This window comes from Anabrus simplex, chromosome 1, assembly GCF_040414725.1.
Source record: "Anabrus simplex isolate iqAnaSimp1 chromosome 1, ASM4041472v1, whole genome shotgun sequence".
Classification (NCBI taxonomy): domain Eukaryota; kingdom Metazoa; phylum Arthropoda; class Insecta; order Orthoptera; family Tettigoniidae; genus Anabrus; species Anabrus simplex.
Genome location: NC_090265.1, coordinates 472,419,996 through 472,444,592, shown reverse-complemented (window position 1 = coordinate 472,444,592; position 24,597 = coordinate 472,419,996). Strand labels below are relative to the sequence as shown.

Genomic DNA, 24,597 nt, shown 5'->3' with positions numbered 1-24,597 from the left:
ATTCCTCTGGAAAGTCAATGAGTTCTGCTATAAAATAAGAGAGATGTGTGTTCAACACCTATATCGTGTCAAATTTCACTAACAATCTAGCTTTCTGAAAATGAATTCAAAGAAAATTCACCACATTTGTGACAGTTTGCGGGACTCGATTCAGATCTACACCGAAATGCACTATAGCAGTGCTTCTCTATGGATAATACAATGGATCGAAATAGCATCAGCATACCTGCCAACTTTCAAAAGAAAAATCCGGAAGATCGTAGGGCGAAATTTTTTTAACAAGCGCATGCGTCGCAAAGTCTTGAGACATCATAGAAAACGACGGCAAGGGAGGAGATTATAAACAATACTAATATAAGTCAAATGTATGTTATGATCACCCCAGAAATTTACTTACACAAAGTTACATCTTGATGAGCGCTCATCTGTTTCCGCTTAACACTGGGATCACTTTCTGTGATCATATAAAACAAGGAGATTAAGCAGAATGTGCCTCCCTAAAAGACTGATAATTAAAGCCCGGATTTTTATACAGTAATAGGTTAGATTGCAAACTAATTTGGTAAGTAGGAAGTGTCGGCCACCCGCTCTTCCATAATGTAGCAAGAGTAACATAAATTATGGGGATTCTGATGGGCCGTACCCCTAATGTTTATGCAACCCCGTAGCATATATATTGTGAAGGTAGACTATACTTGCTACTTGCTTCAGTAAGTTTGCATTCTAACCTATTAATGCATAAAAATCCGCATTCTACTGATAATATCCTTTCTTAGTTTAACACATTACGAACACCACTAAAGATACTAAAACGCTTACAAATTCGTCACACAATTCCATGAGTTTCAGAACAACCGCCAATGTTACTCACACCCACACACAAACAAAGCCTTTCACAGCTGCTACGAAGCACGACGAAGTTACTAAAGTTGTTATATATACATTCACAGCCTGCTACTTTTCCACGGATTTCTTTTCTTCCAAATCATAGCCTGCTACTTGTTTGGGAACATCTCAGTGAATGAAGTAGCAGTTGAGGTCGAACAGGTGACAAAAGCACGGTCATAATCGATAATGTGATTATCGATACATTTACCTGTCGAATTTCAAACACTGCATCTCGTATTACCAGTTACTATCGAAAGTCAAACAAATCCGATTTGACCACAGAAAGCGAAACCAAGCGCGAATATTCAAAATCCGTACAATAACGCTGTTCGTCCGTACAACCGTAAAACACACTAAAAATCCGCACATTTTACGGAAAAACCGGAATACTTGGCAGGTAAGCATCGGGAACTTTGCCGCGGATAAGTGGTTGTTGGCCACTGTAATGCCCCGGCGTGGACCCACCATCAGTTCGTACGTCAACACAATGAGCCCAGTCAATTTTATTTTCAGTAATGAAATTTTCCACAGTTTCAAACAAATCGTTCCCTGTCGCACCTGAATTTATTTCCTCACAAAAGAAAAGACTATCTTCCACATTTTTGTTACGTTTCCACCAACAATTAGAACATAACAAATTAGATGAGCATCACCATTGCTACCAATAGCCTCATAAAGTCACAAACCAAAATCCTTACAACTCATTTCTTCTACTATTTGTAAATGAAGAATCTCTCCTACATCTCTCCTAGAGCTGGCTGCATGGTTCGGACCGACTAGCTGTTAGCTTGCATTTGGGAGATGGTGGGTTCGAACTCCATTGTCAGCATTCCTTGTCCAGGCCCTGTCCGACATCGTCACCATGAAACCTCTCTGATTTGGTAAGACGTGAAACCAATAGCTAAAAGAAAGTCTGGAGTGTCTTTCATATTCATGCGCTTTGTGGCATTTAACCTTCGTTTTCCGATACCTTCATTATTCGAAGGATCGAATCTCTTCTTTTACCCTTATGATCTGTATAAATTAGTGGTGGTTGCCAAGTGGTACGTATCCTAAAAAATAATCGTCACCGTCGCAACATAGACAGATATTAATTCAAGTTCATAAAACCATATTTTTAAACTCTATGTACTGTATAAATAATTACTGACCATATACCATGACTCATCTCTATTAACTTACTAACAATATGTAGACCACTTACTTGGATGTTACAGGAGAAGTACCTCTTCTTGCCACCTGTACAGGCTTCGCTGCCATCGCTCCTGAAAAAATAAAATCCGTCAAGTGGTCAGACAAGATGTTTTCTCAGCTGCCAAGAACTTACAAAGAGTATACTAAAAGAAAGTCTCAAGAGTTTGCCTTCTCGACACTCCTAGCTACTGAAAGCCACTTATATCATGATAGTGATTGTTACTACAAGTAAATTGTGTACTAATATTTGCATGTGAGCAGGCAATTTATGGAACATAATGCAGCATGCGCTGCGTAGGCGATCACTTATTCGAATCTTTTGAAAACACCGCCATCATTATTATTCTGAATAAATTAATAATGGGTGATTCCTATGTGATATACAGTACATACATACATACATACATACATACATACATACATACATACATTGAGGATAGTAAGTTAGACATCGCTTTGAATAAATCTGCGTATGTATGCCAGGAATATGGTGCTCGCCAAAGAGAGGATTTCCAGTTTAATGTCAGGAAAACCAAACATTCCGCGCTGTGCAAGGAATTATCCCTCCCAGAATTAGAATAGCACCTATTGCTCTTGTTGGGTGCATTAGTTTTGTATCTTTGGCACATGCCAGGGTAAAATGTAGCTCCCACCGAGATTTCAGTCCATTTATGGCTGTGGCAGTATGGAAACTATAGAGCTGGTGGTGGTGATTATTGTTTTAAGAGGAAGTATAACTGGACAACCATCCTCTATTAACACTAATCAGAGATAAAAAGTGGACGAGGTCCGGACGACACTTTGAAAAATGAAGATGTGGACCAAAGAAAGGACAAGGCCCACGAAGGACGTGAAAATGAAAGATTCCATAGGCTTCGTGAACCTCGTACCGTCGGGGTGGAAAAAGAACAAGAGTCGACCAACGGAGGTCGGATGGGATAGATGAAAGTGAGGCACCTGGCATAAGTGGAAACAATGTCAGGACTCAAAGGACCCGTGGTCGCCAATCCACTCTCCCAGGTTATGAGCCCCTGGGGCCTTTTTTAGTCTCCTCTTACGACAGGCAGAGGATCTCTACCGCACGCACTCGCAGAGGATGAAACTACTGAGGTATGGGTGGTGATAAGTAATGATATTCAGAACACAACTAACGTTGTGAATGCTACAGATGTGTTACTCGTAAGGCCGGCCATGATGCAATAGCAATTTCTGGCCCAGTGAGGAAAGTAATGAAAAACTACCTCACTCCTCATCGTGCCTTGTACGCCTCATTAAAGCACTGTGATCGGTTTTTGCGGTTTCCCTATAACGCATACCTTTAGTGACGCTATTTGAGGATCCAACCAGCCTTCGGGATTATGACTTGACAGCCAGACAGAATCAGAATAAAACTTGTGCATTACATTTAGCAAACGCATTATAAGAATCTCTCTCTCTCCTGAAAATTGTTGATCTCAAATCCCTCCCAGCAATAAAAATTCTAGATACAGATATGCATTATAGTGACACCGTTAACAATCTAGAACCCTATCCTGGTCTGATCATACGTCAAATGTGATCAGATAAGGTGTGTCATCCATGCATATTTTGAAACGTAACCTGTCATGTACACCAACTGTCATGCGAAAACGTTTTTTTGCTAGTTGCTTTACGTCGCACCGACACAGATAGGTCTCATTGCGACGATGGGAAGCGGCCGTGGCCTTAATTAAGGTACAGCCCCAGCATTTGCCTGGTGTGAAAATGGGGAACCACGGAAAACCATCTTCAGGGCTGCCGACAGTGGGGTTCGAACCTACTATCTCCCGAATACTGGATACTGGCCGCAATTAAGCGACTGCAGCTATCGAGCTCGGTCATGCGAAAACTACTTGTTCAAAGTCTTATATTCCCCATAATTGACTATGGGTCAGTCTATACAACGACTTATCTGAAACTTTGAACATAAAATTACAGAGGGTACAAAACGCATGTGTTCATTACGAGACAAATGCCAGGCGTGATGAACACATAACACCCTATTACGTACAGCTGCAGTGGTTGAAACTCCATGAACGACGGGAAATCTCAGTAGCCGTTGCTACGGACAAAATTCTCAAATTGAAGACCCCATCCTACCTTTATAATGCACTTAAACCTATGGAGTCAGTACATAACAGAGATAATAGGTTTAAATAAAAACACCCTTCAAACTCCCCTTTATCGTAGCACTAAATTTAACAAATCCCTTGTTTGCTCTGCATCACGTATCTTTAACGTCTTTAGTCTTCATCGTTTCGCAAATGACACTAACTGTACCCAACTAAAGCAGTCCTTAACATCTGTCTTCCTGGAGGAGTACGCAAGGGGCTGAGATCAGGTATTCTTGTGTCTAACAGTCAGAAATATGTATAATTCTAAGAAAATTGTTTCTGTTTTAGCTCTATATTATTTAGATTATTGTAGTCTAAAATAATAAATAAGTTTAATGATATACTTTCTTACTTATATAATTTATGTTTTAATTTTATTGGATTTGTTATCTGTATTTTAATTTTTTAAGGCTTTAATGTTTTATTTAATATTTTAATATTATAAAATGTAGTTAGTGTTCATAAACCTGTATTGCGTTATACGAAGAAGCTACATAAAGAGGCTTTTCAGCCTCACTGGCATGTAAATCATCAATAAATTCAATTCAATTCAATTCAATTCAATTCAATTCAATTCAATTCAATTCTCTCTCTGTGGGAAATATATCGCTTTTAGGCTCTATCGGTCAATATAATGCATGTATGTTCAGTCCGTCAGCGCTTCCACTGGTGGTATCCTCAACAGCAATGCCATCAGCTGTCATAGATGGCCTAGGCATCACTGAAGAGGTATACTGAGAAAATGAGGAGTGAGGTAGTTTCCCGTTGCTTTCCTCGCTCAATATGATGTGGTCGGGCGAAATAAAATGCTTCGTTTATTCATATACTGGCTTACACAACATTAAGCTGGCTTATTCAGGATACGCCTATGATATGAGAAATTCTTTTTCTTTATAATTTGCTCTATGTCGCAACGACATAGACAGATGGGCGACGATGGGATAGGAAAGAGCTAGGAGTGGGAAGGAAGCGGCTGTGGCCTTAATTACGGTACAGTCTCAACATTTTCCAAATGGGAAACAACAGGAAAACATTTTACGGCTGCCGACAGTGGGGCTCGAAAGCACTTTCTCCCGAATTCAAGCTGATAGCCACGGAACCCAAACCGCACAGCCTCTAGCTCGGTTCCGAGAGCTGTGGCGCACTCGATCATCGAATGGAAATTGAAACGATTCTTCATGAATGTGAACAATACGTAATGTGAATCTCCACACGGAATGATAGGCGTATTGAAGTCGAGTCTGTCGGTGTAATTGGTCAAATCGACTGACCATGGGAGAAGTGCCTGAGTCTGAAATTCAGACATTTTTGAACGAGGCTCACGGATGAATGTAAGGCGTTACTAACACGAGTTTGAAATCCGAAGGAAGAGTGACTTCAACCGCGCGTTTGTCCCTAAAAGGAGAAACTGGGTTCCTCAAGCGATGGTCGATTCCAGGGTTTAGAGTTTTACAATGTTAACGTTTAAATTTATAATTATATTTTTAATCCCACTATGTTTTTTATTGATTATTGGTGAGTGGTTCAATCTTTAATATATTTTATAACCTTTTTAGGGTATGTTTTGTCTAGGGATTTTGGTCATTTAAGTTATTATTTTGGGAGTGATATTTTATCTTATGGACTTATTAAGGTTTTGAATCTGTGCATTGATGGTTACGGCGAGAGAGTCAATTTACCGCGTTAAATCTTATAATCAATTATTTCAAGTCTATGTTTTATTCTTGCTGGACTTAGCGGGGGATCCCATTTCTACCGCCACAAGGGCTGTTTGCTAGAGCGTGAGGTATTTGGCCGGGGATACAACTGGGAAGGATGACTAGTTCCTCGCTCAGGCGGCCTCGCCTGCTGTACTGAGCAGGGGCCTTGTGGGGATGGGAAGACTGGAAGGGATAGACAAGAAGAAGGATAGAAGCACCCGTGGTCTTAAGTTAGGCACCAACCCTGCATTTGCCTGGAGAAGTGGGATGGCTGAGGCGGGACCGAACCCCGTCTACTCAGTTGTCCTCCTGAAGCTGAGTGGACCCCGTTCCAGTCCAGTACCACTTTTCGAATTTCGTGCCAGTACCGGGAATCGATCCCCCCCCCGCCTCCCACGAGGCGGACACTTGGTTGGTTGATGAAGTAAGACACAGGCTTTCCACAGAGTGACAAACTGAGTGATTCTGAAGGGCAATCTGTCAGTCTCCTCGTTTATTCTAATACAAGTTATATTCGTAGCATGCACTTTTATACGAGGGCTGTAAATAAAAAAGCGGCAATATTGATAGAATGTAATTTTTAATGAAGTAACAACTACAACGGCATTACATTCCTTCAAGGTAGTCAAATGACGGGAAGTCATTGGGGACCGATGGCAAGGCGTTCTCTGTTGATGGCAGCGATGGAGCGTCCTACTGCGTGGAGTACAGATGCCACGTCAGGAAATCGGCGGCCTCGGAGGGGTTCCTTCAACTTTGGAAACAGGTCTAAGTCACAAGGACTCATGTCTGGTGAGTACGGAGGGTATTCGAAGACCTCTCAATGCCACCGTTGCAATAAGAGCTTGACCTTGTGCGTTGTCATGCAACACGACAGGGTGATCGTCTCGAACGCAGATGTCGCTCCAGAAATCGGCAATAATAGTTACTGTTGACGGTTTGAACCTCAGGCACAGCATACGTAAAAATAACAGCCTCGTAGTTGTATGGCACAATCATTCGATTGACGCTTTAATTGAGGCTCGCAGCCTCGTGCCCACGTCTCATCGATGGCGACATGCGCTGCAGAAACGCGTCTCCTTCTTAGCAGTATCTGTCCAGGTGGATGCCAACCAGTGCGAACCGGTGACATTTCTGTACGTCGGTGAGTTGATGTTGAACCCAACGGGATGCAATTTTTCTCATGTTAAGGCATTTCGTCAGTATGTATGACTGAGAACAACCTCTACGGATAATTCTCGAACAGTCCATGGATGGTCTACGGAAACGAGACCACTCACGATGTCAGTCTGATCTTGAGGAATGGATGGCCGACCTGTGCGGTGCAAATCCGCCGTCTCATTCCGACCCGCGCGAAAAGCCTTGACCGTCATATATGGTACTCATTCTCGCCACAGGCTTCAGGTAATCCCAGATAACATTCTGAAGCATTTTTGCCATGGGCAACCTCAATTTTACTCCACGAACGCTGATCACCTTTGGAAAACATGCTTTAGAGCGGTGAAATTGTCACTCTTCACTTCAACACCACACAGCAACAACATTCCCAACTGGATGACAACAGCGCCACCTGAACGCTCTCATATCCTGTTTGCGCATGCCCGGTCTCCTCCGAGTGTCTGAACTACGTTGCCACTCCTTCATTTGCGGCCCTCGTACATAGCCAGATGACACTAATTTCATACTGTCGATATTTTAACTACCGTAAACGATACAGAGTAATTACATACCTAATATTTTGATATATAGGCTACATGTTCTGTATATGTGAGTAAAATAGGTTTGTGGAGCGTGAAATTCTATTCGTATTGTCAAAATGTCATTTTCGCTATAAAGTGTTTTATGTTGGCCTAAATTTACAATAGAACTAAGGATAGGCAAGGTAGTTTTTATGTCATCATCAGCTAACTGATCCAAGCCGCTCAACTATTTTTCATTAATTAATTATAGTATTACCGTTCCTTTTACGGCAAAAATATTTATCACTGAATTTAGGTTATTTTAATTGAACATTCGCCCATGTTTCACTGAAATTTTCCAGGTCCATCCTAGACAATTTCTTTGTAAATGGGATAGAGTTGTTAGCGCTTGACCGGCCACCTTGGCCTCTTGGAATTAAACTGGTACTCACTTTTATTTATGATGTAGGTTGTTCGCCTCATTATGACATCGCCTTCGGCTTTCGCGGTTCCCCTGCAACCACATAACCTGTAATGGTGCGTCTTGAAAATCCAACCAGCCTCTTGGCTGAAGACTTAACAGACAAACATATTTGAGTGAACCTCAGGGTTATGTGCCTTTTCAGAAGTTTGGAAATTCTTCGACTTCCTGATGAGAAATAAAACCTACATCTTCTATGTGAACCGAGAATGCATTTACCACCTCGGCTAGGCACTCCTAATCAACAACAGCATAAGACTTACATTCCAAGAGCATGCTTCACACTACCTAAGGGTTTCAAAAATATCTACTTAGGAAATTAGTATAATTATTCTTCCTAATTCTATGCTGGTTAAATTACATGGTCATGGTGATCAGATATATTCTGAAACGTTACAGATATTATAAAAACCGACAAGAAGTTCAGAAGCACTGTAATCAGATATTTAAAAATCCAAGCCACCTGTTGTTGTATGATACTCTACTTAAGATAATGCATTAAGAAGTGGGTTGGTCCGGCAATAGATGGCTGTTATAATAACAGCCTACCAGGCGTTATAATGGGTAACCTTAACTAACATTTGGGGTCGTAGTATACAAATAATACACCCCACCTTAGACCCATAAATCTCTCATGAAAAATCATTGTATAATTTGATATAAACTATGTATGTTCTAAGGCAGCAGTTTTAAAAGAAAGGGAAGGTGTTCTGTGCTTTTTCATTTTTTAAACGCACTTTGTGATTATGGGTTTGCTCTTGAGGTCAACCATTAATCATAATAAATGTATCTGGAGGTCAGAAATGTTTCACCCATTTCTTGTGCCATACACTGCTTGATTAAGAGTAATGTTATGAAAAAAGACATGACACTGAAAAAAATCGAGGTAAAAAGTGGGAGGAAAGGTTACCTTACCATATTCCAGCAAAAACACCCTCTATTAGCACTACTTCGGTTGGTGGAGGTTTATTCCGGGAAAAATTATTTGGAAGCGATGAAAGTATCCATCAAAGACTAAAGCAAAATCATCTCTATGAAGTGGCGGTAATTGCCGTTTTAAGGGTGGAAATGGAAAATGAGGGTATCAGCGTAAGAAAAGGAAAGGCCATAAAGAACAGGAAAAAAGATGTCCTAGGTTTCGCATAACGTATTTCCCCGAGGGTCAGAAGAAAACAATCGTTGACCAAAAAAAGTCAGACGATAAAGATCAAAACAAGAAGTCTGACTCAAGGAAGCAGGAAACAATTCTGAGTCGGTTATGGGACCCGTGATTGCCGATTCACGTTCACAAGGAGAGAACCCCAGAAGTTACCATGAAGACCCCTGGAGGAGTAGAGTGTTAACGCTCCGGCTATCCATATCCTTTGTAGCATCTCTCCCTGATCCGATGCTTTAGGCTGAGTGAAGCCTAGGGCCATGTACCTCTTTAGAAGTAGAAGTCTCTCTTCTAAATTTTTCAACACCTCGGATAAGCAAGCCTTAAAAGTATCCACTCGCGAATGGAAAAAGAAACACTAAAATTTTGTGCTCCGAAATCATTATGTGGGTTTAACGCCCCTTTAATAATCGTATGTACACATGCCAGAAAGCCTGGAAGTTAATATAAAAGAAACAAGTCGCAGTGTCTTCATTTTGGTACCGAGCAAAGTGGCCATGCGGTTAGGGTCGCACAGCTGTGAGCTTGTATTCGGGAGATAGTGGGTTCGAACCCCACTGCTGGCAGCCCTGAAGATGATTTTGCGTGGTTTCCAATTTTCACACCAGGCAAATGCTGGGGCTGTAATTAATTAAGGCCACGACCGCTTTCTTCCCACTCCTAGCCCTTGCCTATCCCATCATCGCCATAAGACCTGTTTGTGTCGGTGCGACGTAAAGCAAATAATAATAAAATTAATGTTGGTCTGAAGGAGACATGTTGGAGTGTCTTAATGATAGTCTGAAGGAGATAAGTCCTGAATGTTAGACTTAAAATGACATGCTGAAGCGTCTGAGTGTTGGTATTAAAGACATATCTGGTGACTGAATGTTGGTCTGAAAATTACATTGTCGGAGTGATTAAATGTTGGTCTGAAAGAGACATGTCCCAATTTTAGCCTAAAAGACATGACAAGTGTATTAATGTTGGTCTGAAAGAGGCATTTCGGAGTGTCTGAATAATGCCCTTACGGAAACACACTCGAGTATCTGAATGTTGATCTGAAGAACCCATATCGGGGTGTCTGAATGTTGGTCTGAAAGAACCATGTTGGGGTATCTGAATGTTTTCTGAAAGGGGCACATTGAGGGGACTGAATATTGGTCTTAAAGAGACATATCGGAGTGTGTGAATGTTAGTCTGAAAGAGACATCGGTATGTTTGAATGTTGACCTGAAAGAGATATGTTGGGGTGTCTGAATTTTGGACTGAAAGAGATTCTTTCTTCCATTATAAACCAAGGTGCTGTTGCTGACGAGATGTAGTGTTTACAGTGCACTATGTCTTGTGGTATGGGCTAGAGCAATTTGTTACTTTCATTGACCTGTCTCAGTCTCATCCTTGGCTTTGACAATATGAAAGTGACCGAGGTATGAGCGATGCTAGCAATACCATTCCTTATGCAGCCAGTCCCTGTTATGAATGGTTTGAAAATATCGCTCACAGGGTCCGTTGGTGCATGCAATTCAGTGAGCTTGGCAGACTGATGCGCAATAGCAACTTCTGGCTCGGTGAGGAAAGCAACGGGAAACTACCTCATTCCTCATTTCCCTAGTATGCCTCTTCAGTGACGCCTGGACTATCTATGATAGCTTTTGGTGGAGCTGTGGAGGATCAAACCAGCCTTCGGGCTGAATACCCAACATGTTATAAACCAAGGGTGGAGACTACATTGAAAACATGTTGATAAATATGGACAAAAATAATTAATAAATGATGTCCCTTTATGACCAGCATCTCAATGAGAATAGAAATTAGATAGAATATAACTCTAAAAGCATGGACATAACCTCAAATTAAACTTTTTGTTACATTTTAGGAGTAAATCCTATTTTGCTGGGTCCGACTCATATTTCCAGTCCTGTGCGGCCGAAAAAAATCAGCGTGGAGCTTAATAAAAGTAAAAGGGGTACAACTTCTTATTCAGTTCTTAACTGAATGATTACCGCCCATGTTTCACTAGGATAGGGAGTTTATCCAGATATAGATGGAACGTTACACCCTTTCATATTTTGTGTCCCAGTTCAACTCCACCCAGCTTGTACTCGGTTACAGAAAACAAAAACAGTTCATGGTCTTAAAACAATTAGGTTATATTAAAGCTTCCTTCGAAGAATCGATGCATAAAGATATTTAACGATTGAAATCTTAGTCAAGCATGTAATACGTTTTGCCTAAAGCAAGAGAGGCTCATAACATTTAATTTGTTGGCCATAAAAACCGTGCAAAACATGATCTTGCCAACTACACTTATTGGACTTATTACGATACGAGTCACTACCGTACTTACAGGGACTTGCCTATAAATCAGTACACCGTGAAACATACATGTTATCACCTCATCCTTAAGTATCACCTGAGATATTTTACAGCTAAAATATCACATAGAATTTATTAACGATAATTAGGCAAGCGATTATAAATCAAAATTACAGAATAAGATGTATACGTTGATAGCATTTAATGGATTGAAATATTCTCCGGAGCCAATATCTGAAGTTTGTGAGTTCGTTACTGATCAAAGGATTAGAAATAATCTTTCTCAGCTTTTGCTTAATGCCGCTACTTAGTCTTCTGTGATGGAATAAGAAATAAAATAGACGAGACAGGAGAGAATTTAATCCAATCTTGATGTAATTTGATGATAAATTATAAAACTGAATATTAGCAAACTCGCTTTAGTTTCACATGAGTTTAAATATTTCGAATGCAGTTCATTTTCAGTTTTATTTCGAATTCGGATACGTGGATGAATCTTAACTTGAAAGTCTTCTTTGCAGTGATCGAGATTCCGGCAGTGGCTGTCTTAGTGAAATGGTAGCAATGAAAATGTTTAACTACATCTAATAATAATAATAATAATAATAATAATAATAATAATAATAATAATAATAATAATAATAATAATAATAATTACAGATAACGAAATCGTTACGTTGACCACATGAGCTTCTATTATGTATAGGTCACCACACTATACGTTAAAAATTCAATAAACCAAACAAACCCCATAGCGCCACATCCTTGATAAACTTGGCCTACGAAGTGATCGCTACTCGGTCTGAAGGCGTACAGATTACGAAGTGACTCATGGTCAGCTCGACGTATCCTCTCGGTCGTTATTATTGGCTTTCTAGACCGGGGCCGCTATCTCACCGTCAGGTAGCTCCTCAACTGTTCTCACATAGGCTGATTAGACCTCGAACCTGCCTTCAGATCTAGGTAAAAAAAATGCCTGATCCGATAGGGAACTGAACACAAGGCCTTCGGGTAATTAATTGTATTTATTTATTTATTTATTTATTTATTTATTTATTTATTTATTTATTTATTTATTTGTTTGCTTTACAGAATCTTAAACAGGATAGAAGGCCAAGTCGATACCTACGCGCTTCTATGAAGTTCAGATTCTTTAAATATCAATTCTACCTGGCGAGTTGGCCGTGCGGTCAAGGGCACGCAGCTGTGAGCTTGCATTCGGAAGATAGTGGGTTCGAATACCACTGTCGGCAGCAGATGGTTTCCCGTGGTTTCCCACTTTCACACCAGGCAAATGCTGGGACTGTACCTTAGTTAAGGCCACGGCCGCTTCCTTCCAACTCCTAGGCCTTCCCTATCCTGTTGTCGCCATAAGACCTATCTGTGTCGGTGCGACGTAAATCCATTAGCAAAAAATATCAATTATAACTCATTTACGTCACTGATTGATGACGTACACATTTTTCTATTAAACAGGAACCGCTTTCCTGAAGAAACCAACGTTGAATTCCAGTCTTATGATCAAGAGCTTTAAAGTTACGTAAAATGATATTATTAATTGTTTTAATATCAATCCACGTTACCGAGCGAGTTGGCTACGCGATTCGCCGCGTTTAGGTGCTAGCTTGCATTCGAGAGGTAGTGGGTTCGAAGCCCAAGGTCGGCAGTTATGAAGATGGTTTTGCGTGGTTTCCCATTTTCACAAGTTAACACCACGGTCACTTCCTTCACAGTCCTAGCCCTGCCCTATCCCATCGTAGCAGCAGGACTTCTCTGAGTCGGTGCAACGTGAAAAAAGAAAGATCAGTTCAGGCTTGATGTGAATAGTGTCTGGATTTTGAGAAGCATAGTCAGGCATAGCTCCAGACTGAAATGTGCTAAATCTTCAGAATTTAATTACATCTTCTTCTTCTTCTTATAATAATAATAATAATAATAATAATAATAATAATAATAATAATAATAATAATAATAATAGCAACATTCAGTACAGAAAGCAGAAATCATAACCATTGTCGTTGTACCATTGAGCTATTTCGCGGCTCCTTGGGCGAGTGGTTAGCGTACTGGCCTTCTATCCAGTGGAACCCGGGTTAGATCCCCGATCGGGCCGAGGATTTTAACTCCACACGATTAATTCCTCTCTCTCAGGGAGTGGGTGTTTGTGCTCATCATAATACACTTGTCTTCGATGTGCGCAACACACCACACTACCAACCACCACAGAAATATGCAGTAGTGAATACACCCCTCCGCATAGGGTTACCATCAGGAGGGGAACCGGCCAAGAACTTGACCAAATCCACAGTTATCTAGTCTAGTAACCGTGACCAAATCTATATCAAGTTCCGACCACAATAAATTGCGAAAATTGTCAGGAAGAAGATACTTTAGTGTTATGACAACTCGCAAACTTCTAAGGGAATTTATATTAATGACATTCAGAGTATTAACTACTTGAGGAATTCAAGAAATATGCCGACAATTAGAAGTCAAGATATATTAGCTACTGTCCTGTACAAAACTGCTGAAAGTGGAAAAAAAATGTTACGTGTAAATAGTCATAGGAACATCAGAAGGTGAGTGTGTTGTCTGTGGGTGTAGGTGTAATTGTAGGGCTAGGAATAAGAAGAAGGCGGCCGAGGTCTTGAGAAATGTACTATCCCGGCAGTTGGATGGAGATGAAATGGGAAACTACGGAAAATCATTTCGAGGATGTCGGACGAGGAAATCGAACGCACCTGTCCTCGGAATACAGAGCTGGCAATCATAACGGCACGTGCCGCAAAGCACTGGGCTAACCTGTTCGGAAATGAACAATTAAAATATTAGACATATTTTTGTTTGAGAATGCATCCACAAATTAACTTGATTATTTACCTCATTCGCCACGCATTGAATATTGCCAATGCAATTTACTCTTCGTGTCAGTTTCAACCATGTATGACCAACAAACACTGAAATATTATCGAAATCAGATTATCGCATCTGACAGGCAACTGCTTGGAAATTGAATTTGCAATTCTAACCTAAAGCGCAGTATTTACTAGGCAATGAATAAATCAAATATGGTGGCAATTACAAAGAGATCTACATAAGCGATGTTATCACAATGGTATGCAATAAATTCAATTCAATGATATTATACTAGTAGTTACCCGCGGCTTCACTCGCGTGGATTTCGTAATTTGATAAAAGTAATCGTTTCTTGGAACTGAATTAAGACATTATATGAAAATCCCTAAAGTATAAAAACTCACCGAAAAATTGAATTTCATTCACCCCGAAACTCTTTGTAAACCACGTTTGTGGTATTGCCTCTTCGGGCTAAGAAGACCATGCGGCATAGAACTGTCTTCTCTCAAGTCGGAAATAAAAAAAACAAAAAATGTTTATTTTTAAAGGAGATTCCAAGTACATATTTCCACGTCTGTAACATCTTCGATTTCTGATATATAAGAATACCCATAAAAAGAATTCAACCCTTTATCAGATCTTTCCCCACCTAAGTGAATTTTTCGAAAACAAAATTTTTTTTTTACTTTTAAAGGGGATTCCAAATACCAATTTTCACATATGTAAGATCTTCAGTTTTGAGATAAGTATACTCATAAAAAATAATTCAACCCTTTTTTCACTTCTTTTCACCCGCGTTAAATGTTTCTCCCGAAAACAGAAAAATTCATGTTCATGGATTTTTAAAGGACTTTCCCAATACTTTTTTGTCTGTAACATGTTAAGTTTTTGACATATGCTACAGATATACCGGTACTCATTTTAAAAATTCACCCACTTTTTCAATTCTTGTCATCCCCTTAAGTGGATTTTCCAGAAACAAAAATACGCGTTTTTTAATTTTCAATCAGATTCAAAATACAAGTTTTAACGTCTGTAACATTTTCAGTTTTTGAGATATAAGTATCCTCATACAAAGAATAATTCAACTATTTTTTCAATTCTTTCAAAAACGAAAGAAAACTAAACAATAACGAAAGAATACCAGTTTTCACGCCTGTAATATCTTTAGTTTTTAAGATATAAATTAATACAAAAAATAAACTAATTTTTCAACTCTTTCACCCCCCCTCCCTGTAGTGGATTTTCCGAAATCAAAGAAGTATTTCCTTATTTTTAAAGGCGACTCCAAATACCAATTTTAATGTCTGTAATATCTTTAGTTTTTGAGATCACTATCGTAATAAAAATAATTCAACCCCCTTTTCAGTCCTTTTTACCCCCCTTGTGTGTTTTCCCTGGAAAAAATACAGGTTTCTTTATTTTTAAAAGGGATTAAAATACAAATGTTCACATCTGTAACATGTTACATTCCTGAGATATACTGTCCATATAGTATTTTTTTTATATTCACCCCCTTTAGTCACGTCTGTTCACCTCCATTAATTGCATTTTCCCAAAACAAGAAATACGCGTTTCTTTATTTTTAAAGGAGACTCCAAATACCAATTTTCATGTCTGTAACATCTTTAGTCTTTGAGATATAAGTATCCTTATAAAAGGTATTCAACGCCTTTTTCACCTTTTTTACCCCTCTTAATAGGATTTTTCGAAAACAAAAAAAAGGTGTTCCTTTATTTTTAAAGGAGATTCCAAATACCAATTTTTATGTCTGTAAAATTTTAAGTTTTCGAGATATAGATATTTTCATGTTAACAATTCACCCACTTAGCGACGCAATAACAAAAATTCCTCCCTTAGCGAGCCCCTACACGCCAATATAAATGAATCCTAAAATGTAATTTCTTTATGTCCAGTAGTTTTGGCTCGGCGATGATGAGTCAGCCAGCCAGTCAGTCGGTCAGAACATGATATATATGTTATTTTTATTTTATTAATATTGTTTATTAAACATTTCATTCAATATTATAGACTAATCAAATACAACTCTTATTTTAATTTTGTTGTGTCAATTTCCCTCGCGTTGCACGCTCAAGAAATTATCGACAATATAATACAAACTCGTTATATTACACTTGATAATTTACTCATAACAAGATCTTCTAAATTTTAAGTTATAGGGCACAGAGTAACAGTACATATATAAAGTTACTCGCCAACACACACAAAATGAATGCTGACCGTGGGAGGCAACATAAATGAACATGTTCTTTATACTCAATGAAATGATGCATCAATACTATTTGCGCACTTTTGACCTGCTTATATTTTCTAAACAAATAATACTAGAAGAGACGAAGTTTTACTCCTTGTCATATTGACCTAAAAATAACTAAAATACGACTTACACACTTTCATCTGAATGCCACAGACATAAGTAAATAATATTAAAAAATGTACCTCCTGTCCAGGCAATCACGGGTCTGTGAGGCGACTCCACCCCCGCAAGTCCTCGAACAGTCGCTGGGCTCAGACCACGGGCCCCAGATACCCGATTCAGGTCCCCCACCATCTGGTATAACATAACTTCCTGTGAGGTACGTGGCGTTGCCATGATGCTGTCTTTTGTGTCGGTGATGATGACGGTGTCTTATGGGGTTCTGAAACAAACAGACAAACCTAGATTAATGCCTGGTTCCCAATCACAGTATAATTCTGACGGGGAAAGAAGGATTCAAAATTAGTTCTCTTTTTCACCGACAAGGGATCTGTTCGGTCTTCAGCAGACCAATTGCAATATATATATGAGATGATCAATTAAGACATCATAAAAGTGGCAATAACCATTCTGTTGTAAAATAATTTGTAAGCACCAAAATAGTAATTTCTTGCAGCAGTTTGAAATGGAACGTGATGAATCGGATGCTGCGATTGCAAGGAAACTTGTCTACATAGGCTGCTCACAAAATGACAACGAGTGATTCCGAACTGAAATTCGGTGGTTTCCTTGTTTTATGCCAATAATGAATAGCGTTAATTAATAGGATGCACGGTGATATATACTGTAAATGATCAAGGTTCCGCACTGCTTGGTATTTTAGCTTACATTAGACCTATACACGACATAGAAGTATTACGCTAATACAAGGAGAGGCAGAGAAAAGTTATTGACACTTTGCTACCGCGCAGGTGGACTGGGGAACTGCTTGTTTTGTTCCCGAGTGATGAGGATAGAGTGCACGGTCAGGCAGCGCAGTGAGCATGGTTAGCAGTAAGGGTATGGAATGAATGTTTAGTTTACGAGAGGAGTTCTTGTTGAGCGCACGTTATTAATGTTGCATTCCTACAGTTGTATTTTAGTGTTATTCGTGTTAGCTATGGTGGCGTATAGTATTGGACAACAGATACTTCTGTCCGTATTGTTTATCCTTCTATTTTAATTACGAGGGATTAAGCTTATTTTCACTTAAGTGGTTATGTGAATTTTGATATTTCAAAGTACTGAAACACTGAAAATCACGTTTTATTCTGCGATTTATTTCACGCGGTGGCACAAAGAATAATTGGCCCTTTATATTCTGCGATTAATTTCACGCGGTATTAATGCACGCAGAATAATTGGCCCTTTTTATTCTGCGATTAATTTCACGCGGTATTACTGCACGCAGAATACTTGGGCGTTTTCCCTGCGATTAATTTCACTCTCAACGTTATGTGCAAAATATACTGCATCAATTTTCTGGAATGTTGAGTGAAAAAGAAAAGCAGTATACCAACTTCCAGCAGGATAATGGCACTACCCATACAGCTCATCAGTCAATTCATTAATTATAAAAAGGTGTTCGGAGGGCGTAGTCACCGACTTTGGCTCCCCTTCGTTCCGACGATTTACCTGTCTGAGTTTTATTTACGGGAAACTTTAAACAAGAACAATTCACGTACTTTTGGAGGCCTGGAGAATGAAATCAGACGACTGATACGTGAAATTTCAGAGGCAACGAGTGTTACGGAATTGTTTACGCCAATGCACCGTTTTATTTATATCGAGAACGATGTACATAATTTTTAACATCTGCTTTGATGAAAGGTTATATCTACATTAGTTTTCAACTTCATTCATCACTAACTCTAGACTAATAATTTAGGTCTACTGAAATGAAACTGAACGCCCGTTCGCCCTGCTACAGCTTACTGGTGAGTAGCAGTGTACTGCGGGTAATCTGTTCCCCCGACGTCCACCGCAAAGCGCGATAACACTTTGCTGCCTCTCCCTGTATTTTTATACACGCATACAATGTACGTGTTTGTAAAATGGGTTTGTAGAGTGTGATATTCTGTTTTAGTTGTCAATATCCTCATTAAAAGAGAAGTGAGATATATTTCTACAGATCATCACCACCTCACTATTCCGAGCCCCACATAGTTTCTCCAATTCTTCCGATCGAACCCGACACGTCCTTAGCGCTTCTACAAAGCAATACTTACGTGCAGTAACGTTAAATTATGCTTTTTTTAAATTTGCTTCTCGTCGCACCGACACGGATAGGTCTTATGGCGACGATGGGACAGGAAGGGGCTAGGAGTGGGAAGGAAGCGGCCGTGGCCTTAATTAAGGTACAGCCCCAACATTTGGCTGTTATGAAAATGGGAAACCACGGAAGACCATTTTCAGGGCTGCCGAGAGTGGGGTTCGAACGCACTATCTCCCGAATACTGGATACTGGCCGCACTTAAGAGACTTCAGCTATCGAGCTCGGTGTGGCCTTGATTAAGGTATAGGCCCAGCATATATTTGGTGTGAAAATGGGAAAGCACGGAATACCATATTCACGGCTGCCGAGACTCCTGAATGTAGGCTGACAGCTACGTGACTCAAACCACGCAGCCACTCGCTTGGTCGTCTGACCTTGATAGATGCTAGTGGATGGTTGAGAGAGGACTTGATATCTGTTTAGAATTAAGAATCACTGGATGAGGAACTGCTCTCTAACACCAATTAGACCACTTCCAGGGTGTTTGAAAAAGAACTCCCTATTTTTAATGTGTCCTGGATTCTGTAGAAAGTGACATACACTACTTTAGTTTGTGGTGTGTGATTCATCAACTCTAGAAGTTTGGCTCCCCTGCAGTTGGCAGGTCTGCTTGACCTTGAGGTGGCGCCAGAGCTGTTTGTTTCCTCTATTCTGCACTGCACGCACGCCTGGACTGAACTGAGGGAACAGAGGAAACAAACAGCATTGGTGCCGTCTTAAGGTCAAGCAGACCTGCCAACTGCAGGGGAGCCAAACTTGGCGAGTTGATGAATCACACACCACAAACTAGAATAGTGTATGTCACTTTGTACAGATTCTAGGACACATTAAAACTAGCGACTCTTTTTTCAAACACCCCGTATAACAAGTATCCCATATGGGCAACTTGACCCTTACCCGTGGAACTTCGGAAGTTGATGGATAATATGCGGTGGAGTGGAAGCGGATCTCATTGCCCGTTCCAACAATAATATCCCAAACATGTCCAATGGAATTACAGTCTGACAAAATTTGAAGTCAAACCGTGTGGACAATTCATTGTCGTGTTCCTCTAATAACTATTTCTTGATACGAGCCCGATATCGTGGTGCCGTGTTCTGTTGAGACATGGCGTTTCGGTCATGAAGAACCACCTGAAGATAAGCTGCAGACAAGCTAACAAGTCCCTCGTTGAGTACATCATCGATTTGTTATTACTCACTCACTCACTCACTCACTCACTCACTCGGTTCTTGTTAACACGAAGTCAGTTCCCAGAAATGAAAATGGAGTCTACAACTGAGCTCATTAACTCCCGTAATCCCCCACTTGGGGATTGTTTTGCTGCATACATTTTGAAGCAATTCCTACGTTGTCAGTGCCAGTTTATTATTTTTATTATTATACACAGCTCATTCAAACCGCTATATGAAATGATTGTTGAATTGTTTAGTCGTAGAGTATTACTTGTAGGAAGAACACAGATCTTCCAACGTTTCTTACTTCTGCATTTAAAAATATACATAGGCAATCTCTAATTCCAGGATATTATATTATTTCTTATAATCTGTAGATTATATATAATAGAATCTTGACTTTACCAATGATTTCCCGTTTCTACGAGTATGTCGGATACTTTAAGATTTTTTTTTTTAACAATTGGCTTTACGTTGCACCGACACAGACATGTCTTATAACTAGAGCCCGGATGTTTATGCAGTAATAGGTTAGAATGTAAACTTACTGAAGCGAGTAACAAGTATAGTCTAATCTGCCGAACGGTTATGCTACGAGTTTTGCATAAACATTAGGGGTTCGACCCGTCAGAACCCCTAGAAGTTATGTAACTGTCGCTACATTACGGAAGAGTGACCTAGACTACACATCCTAATAACCGAATTAGTTTGCTTTTTGAGCTATTACTGCATAAAAATCCGAGCTCTACTTACGACGATGGGGCTGGAAAGGGCTAAGCATGGGAACGAAGCGGCCGTGGCCTTAATTAAGGTACAGTCCCAGAATATACCCTGGTGTGAAAATGGGAAACCACGGAAAACCGTCTTCAGGGCTGCCGACAGTGGAGTCCGAACCCACTATTTCCCGAATGCAAGCTCACAGCTGCGCGTTCCTAAGTGCCCGGCCAACTCTCTCGGTGTTCAATGTTTATGGAGCATACATGTCGGTCCCTGACAAAGAAATGGTCCAAAGGGCGGGTCTGAATACAAGCATGAGTAGACCTAGAGTAGACGAACAGTGGCCTCTAGCCTACGGAAGGAAAAGAGGTCTAGGAAGGGAGCTAGAGGGACACATTTTAGGGGTCATGGTCGTGCCCCAAGCGGCCACTTTCTCCATTCTACTGCCTGTCATCGCCACGTCTATTTGTACATGAGCTAAACATGAAACACTTAACATGGAAATTACCTCCTTCATTGGAATACAACGGCATTAAATTTCTCTGCATATGTCTCCTGATGAGGCTTCTCCGCGGGAGTTCTCGCAGTATTTTACACGTTCATGATGTCATGACGTAACGCACGGTTACATTACTGCTTACACTTCAACGTTAAAGGGCTTGAAGATGCCTCGGTTCATAAAAATTTTAATTTGATGGTGTTTTAGGTCAAATAAAGGCCAACGCTCAAATAACTGAGAATGACGCTTCCGTTCAAAAGCATTCTTTGGAATGTTCAATATTCTTAAGAGTTACGACTTAACAGTAGAACTTTCCAATATGAGCCAGTATAGGTTGGAAATATTTGTTTTGTGTCACCCTAACTACTTTTACGGTTTTTGGAAACGCCGAGGGGCTGGAATGTGGTCCCGCAGGAGTTCCTTTACGTACCGGTGGTGTATCTACCGACACGAGACTGGCGTACCTTCAATTACCACAGACTGAGCCGCGATCGAACTCGGCAATTTGTGGACAGAAGGGTACATGTCGGTCACCCCACTGCAGTTTCCCTCTTGGAGCAATATACTGATCCACGAACTACTGTAGTTGCAGCTATCTCCGTACAGGTTATGAAGGCCCATGGAGGAGTGGAAGGTAAATGCTTTCACTATCCGTAACCTCGGCACTAAGTGAGCCTTATGCCAGACCACCTTCGCCCAAAGAAATTAGCCTGGTACTCTTCTTAAGTGTAAGTCGAGTGAAACTCAGGGTTTTGTGGCTTTCCCGAAGTGGAAATGTCGTTCTTTTGACTTCCTGCTGGGGAATCGAACCCACGTCCTTCTGGGTAAACCGAGCACACCTTCACAACCTCGGCTAATTTGGTGTGATGGAAACCATTTATAAAAACACTAGTACATACCTGAAAAGCAATAGTTGATTAAGAATGACATGTTTCGTTCTATAACAGCACCCCCTGATTCTCTCGTAAATAATTATGTACAATATTGTTCGCATTGTGTAAACTTGTCACTGATGGAACGAAAAGTTCAATTAAATATTAATAAACTATCTTCTCTTTCAGGTATGTACCATCACTTTTACAAATTTGTATCTTGTGTTCGATAATCCAAAAATCTTGACGTTGACCGTATTCCCGACTATCGTTCGTACCTCTAGAAGTCATCAAAATTCATCTCACGATTGACCGTATTGCCAGTCTACCTCGAGGCCATTTACTACCATTTTACTCCAAGGTCACCACATTTGGTGCTAGGGGAGAGTTCGTGAAGTTGGACCGTTGCCTTGGACCGTCCCTTCATATTTCATTGTGTTTTAATAACTTAAACTACCGGGCGAGTTGGCCGTGCAGTTAGGAGCGCGCAGCTATGAACTCGCATCCGAGAGATAGTGGGTTCGAACCCCGCTGTCGGCAGCCCAGAAGATGGTTTTCCGTGGTATCCAATTTTTACACCAGGCAAGTGCTGGGGCTGTACATTAATTAAGGCCACGGCCGTTTCCTTCCCATTCCTAGGCCTGGCCTGTCCCATCGTCGCCATAAGACCTATCTGTGTCGGTGCGACGTAAAGCAAATAGCAAAAAAAAAAAAAAAAAAAAAAAAGACAAGTAACTTAAGCTTTCAAGTTGGCTCTACTGGTGAAAAATATTCTCAAAGACGCGTGACCCAGCGGCCAGTCGGCTGTAGCCTGTGAAGCAGGAATAGTTACAGTTATTGTGTTCCCTTCGTTTGAGCTAAGAGTGTTGTGCTACAAATCATAAGCCGCTGTGTGCAGAACGAGTATAACAATTATCTACATTCTATTTGAAGTGCCTTTCATTAATTAATAATTGGGCATCATAAAACTAATGTTTAAGTTTGTATGTTCGTGTAGCATCATATTTTCTTACATGGCGTCCAGCTGTAAAAGTTGGAGCATTGCGTGGTTCCTAATTTGAACCGGTCCATTTTAGGAGACCATTATAAAAATTCAAATTTTATTGCATTTTTACAATAAGTAATAGTTAGTGGTTATTTGTTCAGGTTTCCAAGATGGAAAAGAAAGGAATGTACAGGAAATGGACAGAAGATTACTTGAGGGTCGCCTTGGCAGCAAACAGAAACGGTAGCTTTGGACTTACCGAATGTGCCCGTGTATGTGAAGCCCCGAAAGCTACTTTAAAGAGACATGCTGACAGTAAAAACTAATTCTCAAATGAAGTTAAGGCATTTGGAATACGATCAATTTTTTCAGCTGAAATGAGAAACGTTATCGCTGACCAGCTCGTCTTATTTGAAGAGATTTTTCGGGTTTACTATCAAATATGTTCGTAAACTTGTATTCGAATTAGCAGAGAAATATGAATTACCTCATGATCTCGAAAGAGAGAAGAAAATGGCGGGGAAAAAGTGGTTTTATTCAATTACGGGACGAAATCCACACCTTTCCCTCCGTCAGCCAGAAGGAACATCAATGGCCCAAGCTAAGGGGTTTAACAGGAAGAATGTTAATAATTTCTTCGACTTTCTTGTGAAAATTGTCAACTAGAAAGGATTTACAGCTAACAATGTATTCAACGTCGACGAACAGTGCAAAAAAGACACAAAATATCATCGCACAGAATGGCAAGCACCAAGTGGGATCCATCACAAGCGGGGAGCGAGAAGCAAACACTACAGTTGTTTGTGCTGTCAATGCGGTTGGATACCAATGATCGTATTCAAGCATAAGAGGAAGCAGCAAGAACTTGAAAATGGTGTACCACCAGGCAGCGTGGGTGACATTTCCGTCACTGGTTACATAAATTCTGAGTTGTTTGTGTCGTAGCTCAAACACTTCATAAACCATGTGAACTGTAGTAAGGACTCACATGTGCTCCTGCTACTTGACGGTCACACAACACGACGGAAATCCAGAGGCTGTTGAGTACGCTCGTGATAATGGTATTACCATGTTGCAGCTACCTGGGCATACCACCCACAGACTTTAACCACTTAATGTTTCGTTTTTTGCATCTCTTCAAACGTATTTCATTCAAGACCAGGACAAGTGGTTACGTGAAAACGTAGAAAAAACTATAACACAGTTTCAGATATCTGGATAGTTGAACATAGCCTATGGCCGAGAAGCAACAGTTGGGACGGCGGACAGTGTCTTCCGCGCAGCAAGAATTTGGCTTGTGAATTGGAGTGTGCTTTATGATCATCATTTTTCACCAGCAGATTGATTGAAAGCTGACGAGAATTTGATACAGCAGATCACTTCTACAAACAATAGGTCTAGTAGGGAGGACTCTTCCTCAGAAGGCATTTCAA

The 24,597-nt window shown here is 40.3% G+C and overlaps 1 protein-coding gene across 1 annotated transcript in view; it reads right to left on the bottom strand.

Annotated features, from left to right (window-relative positions):
• Ppn (Papilin) overlaps window positions 1-24,597 on the bottom strand; it is a 408,909-nt gene that overhangs the window by 262,804 nt on the left and 121,508 nt on the right. The window contains exons 3-4 of the mRNA XM_068227548.1: window positions 16,845-17,044; window positions 2,093-2,153 (exon numbers count right to left, since the gene is read on the bottom strand). Coding sequence (XP_068083649.1) covers window positions 2,093-2,153; window positions 16,845-17,044 — 261 coding nt within the window. The remainder of the gene's footprint in view (window positions 1-2,092; window positions 2,154-16,844; window positions 17,045-24,597) is intronic.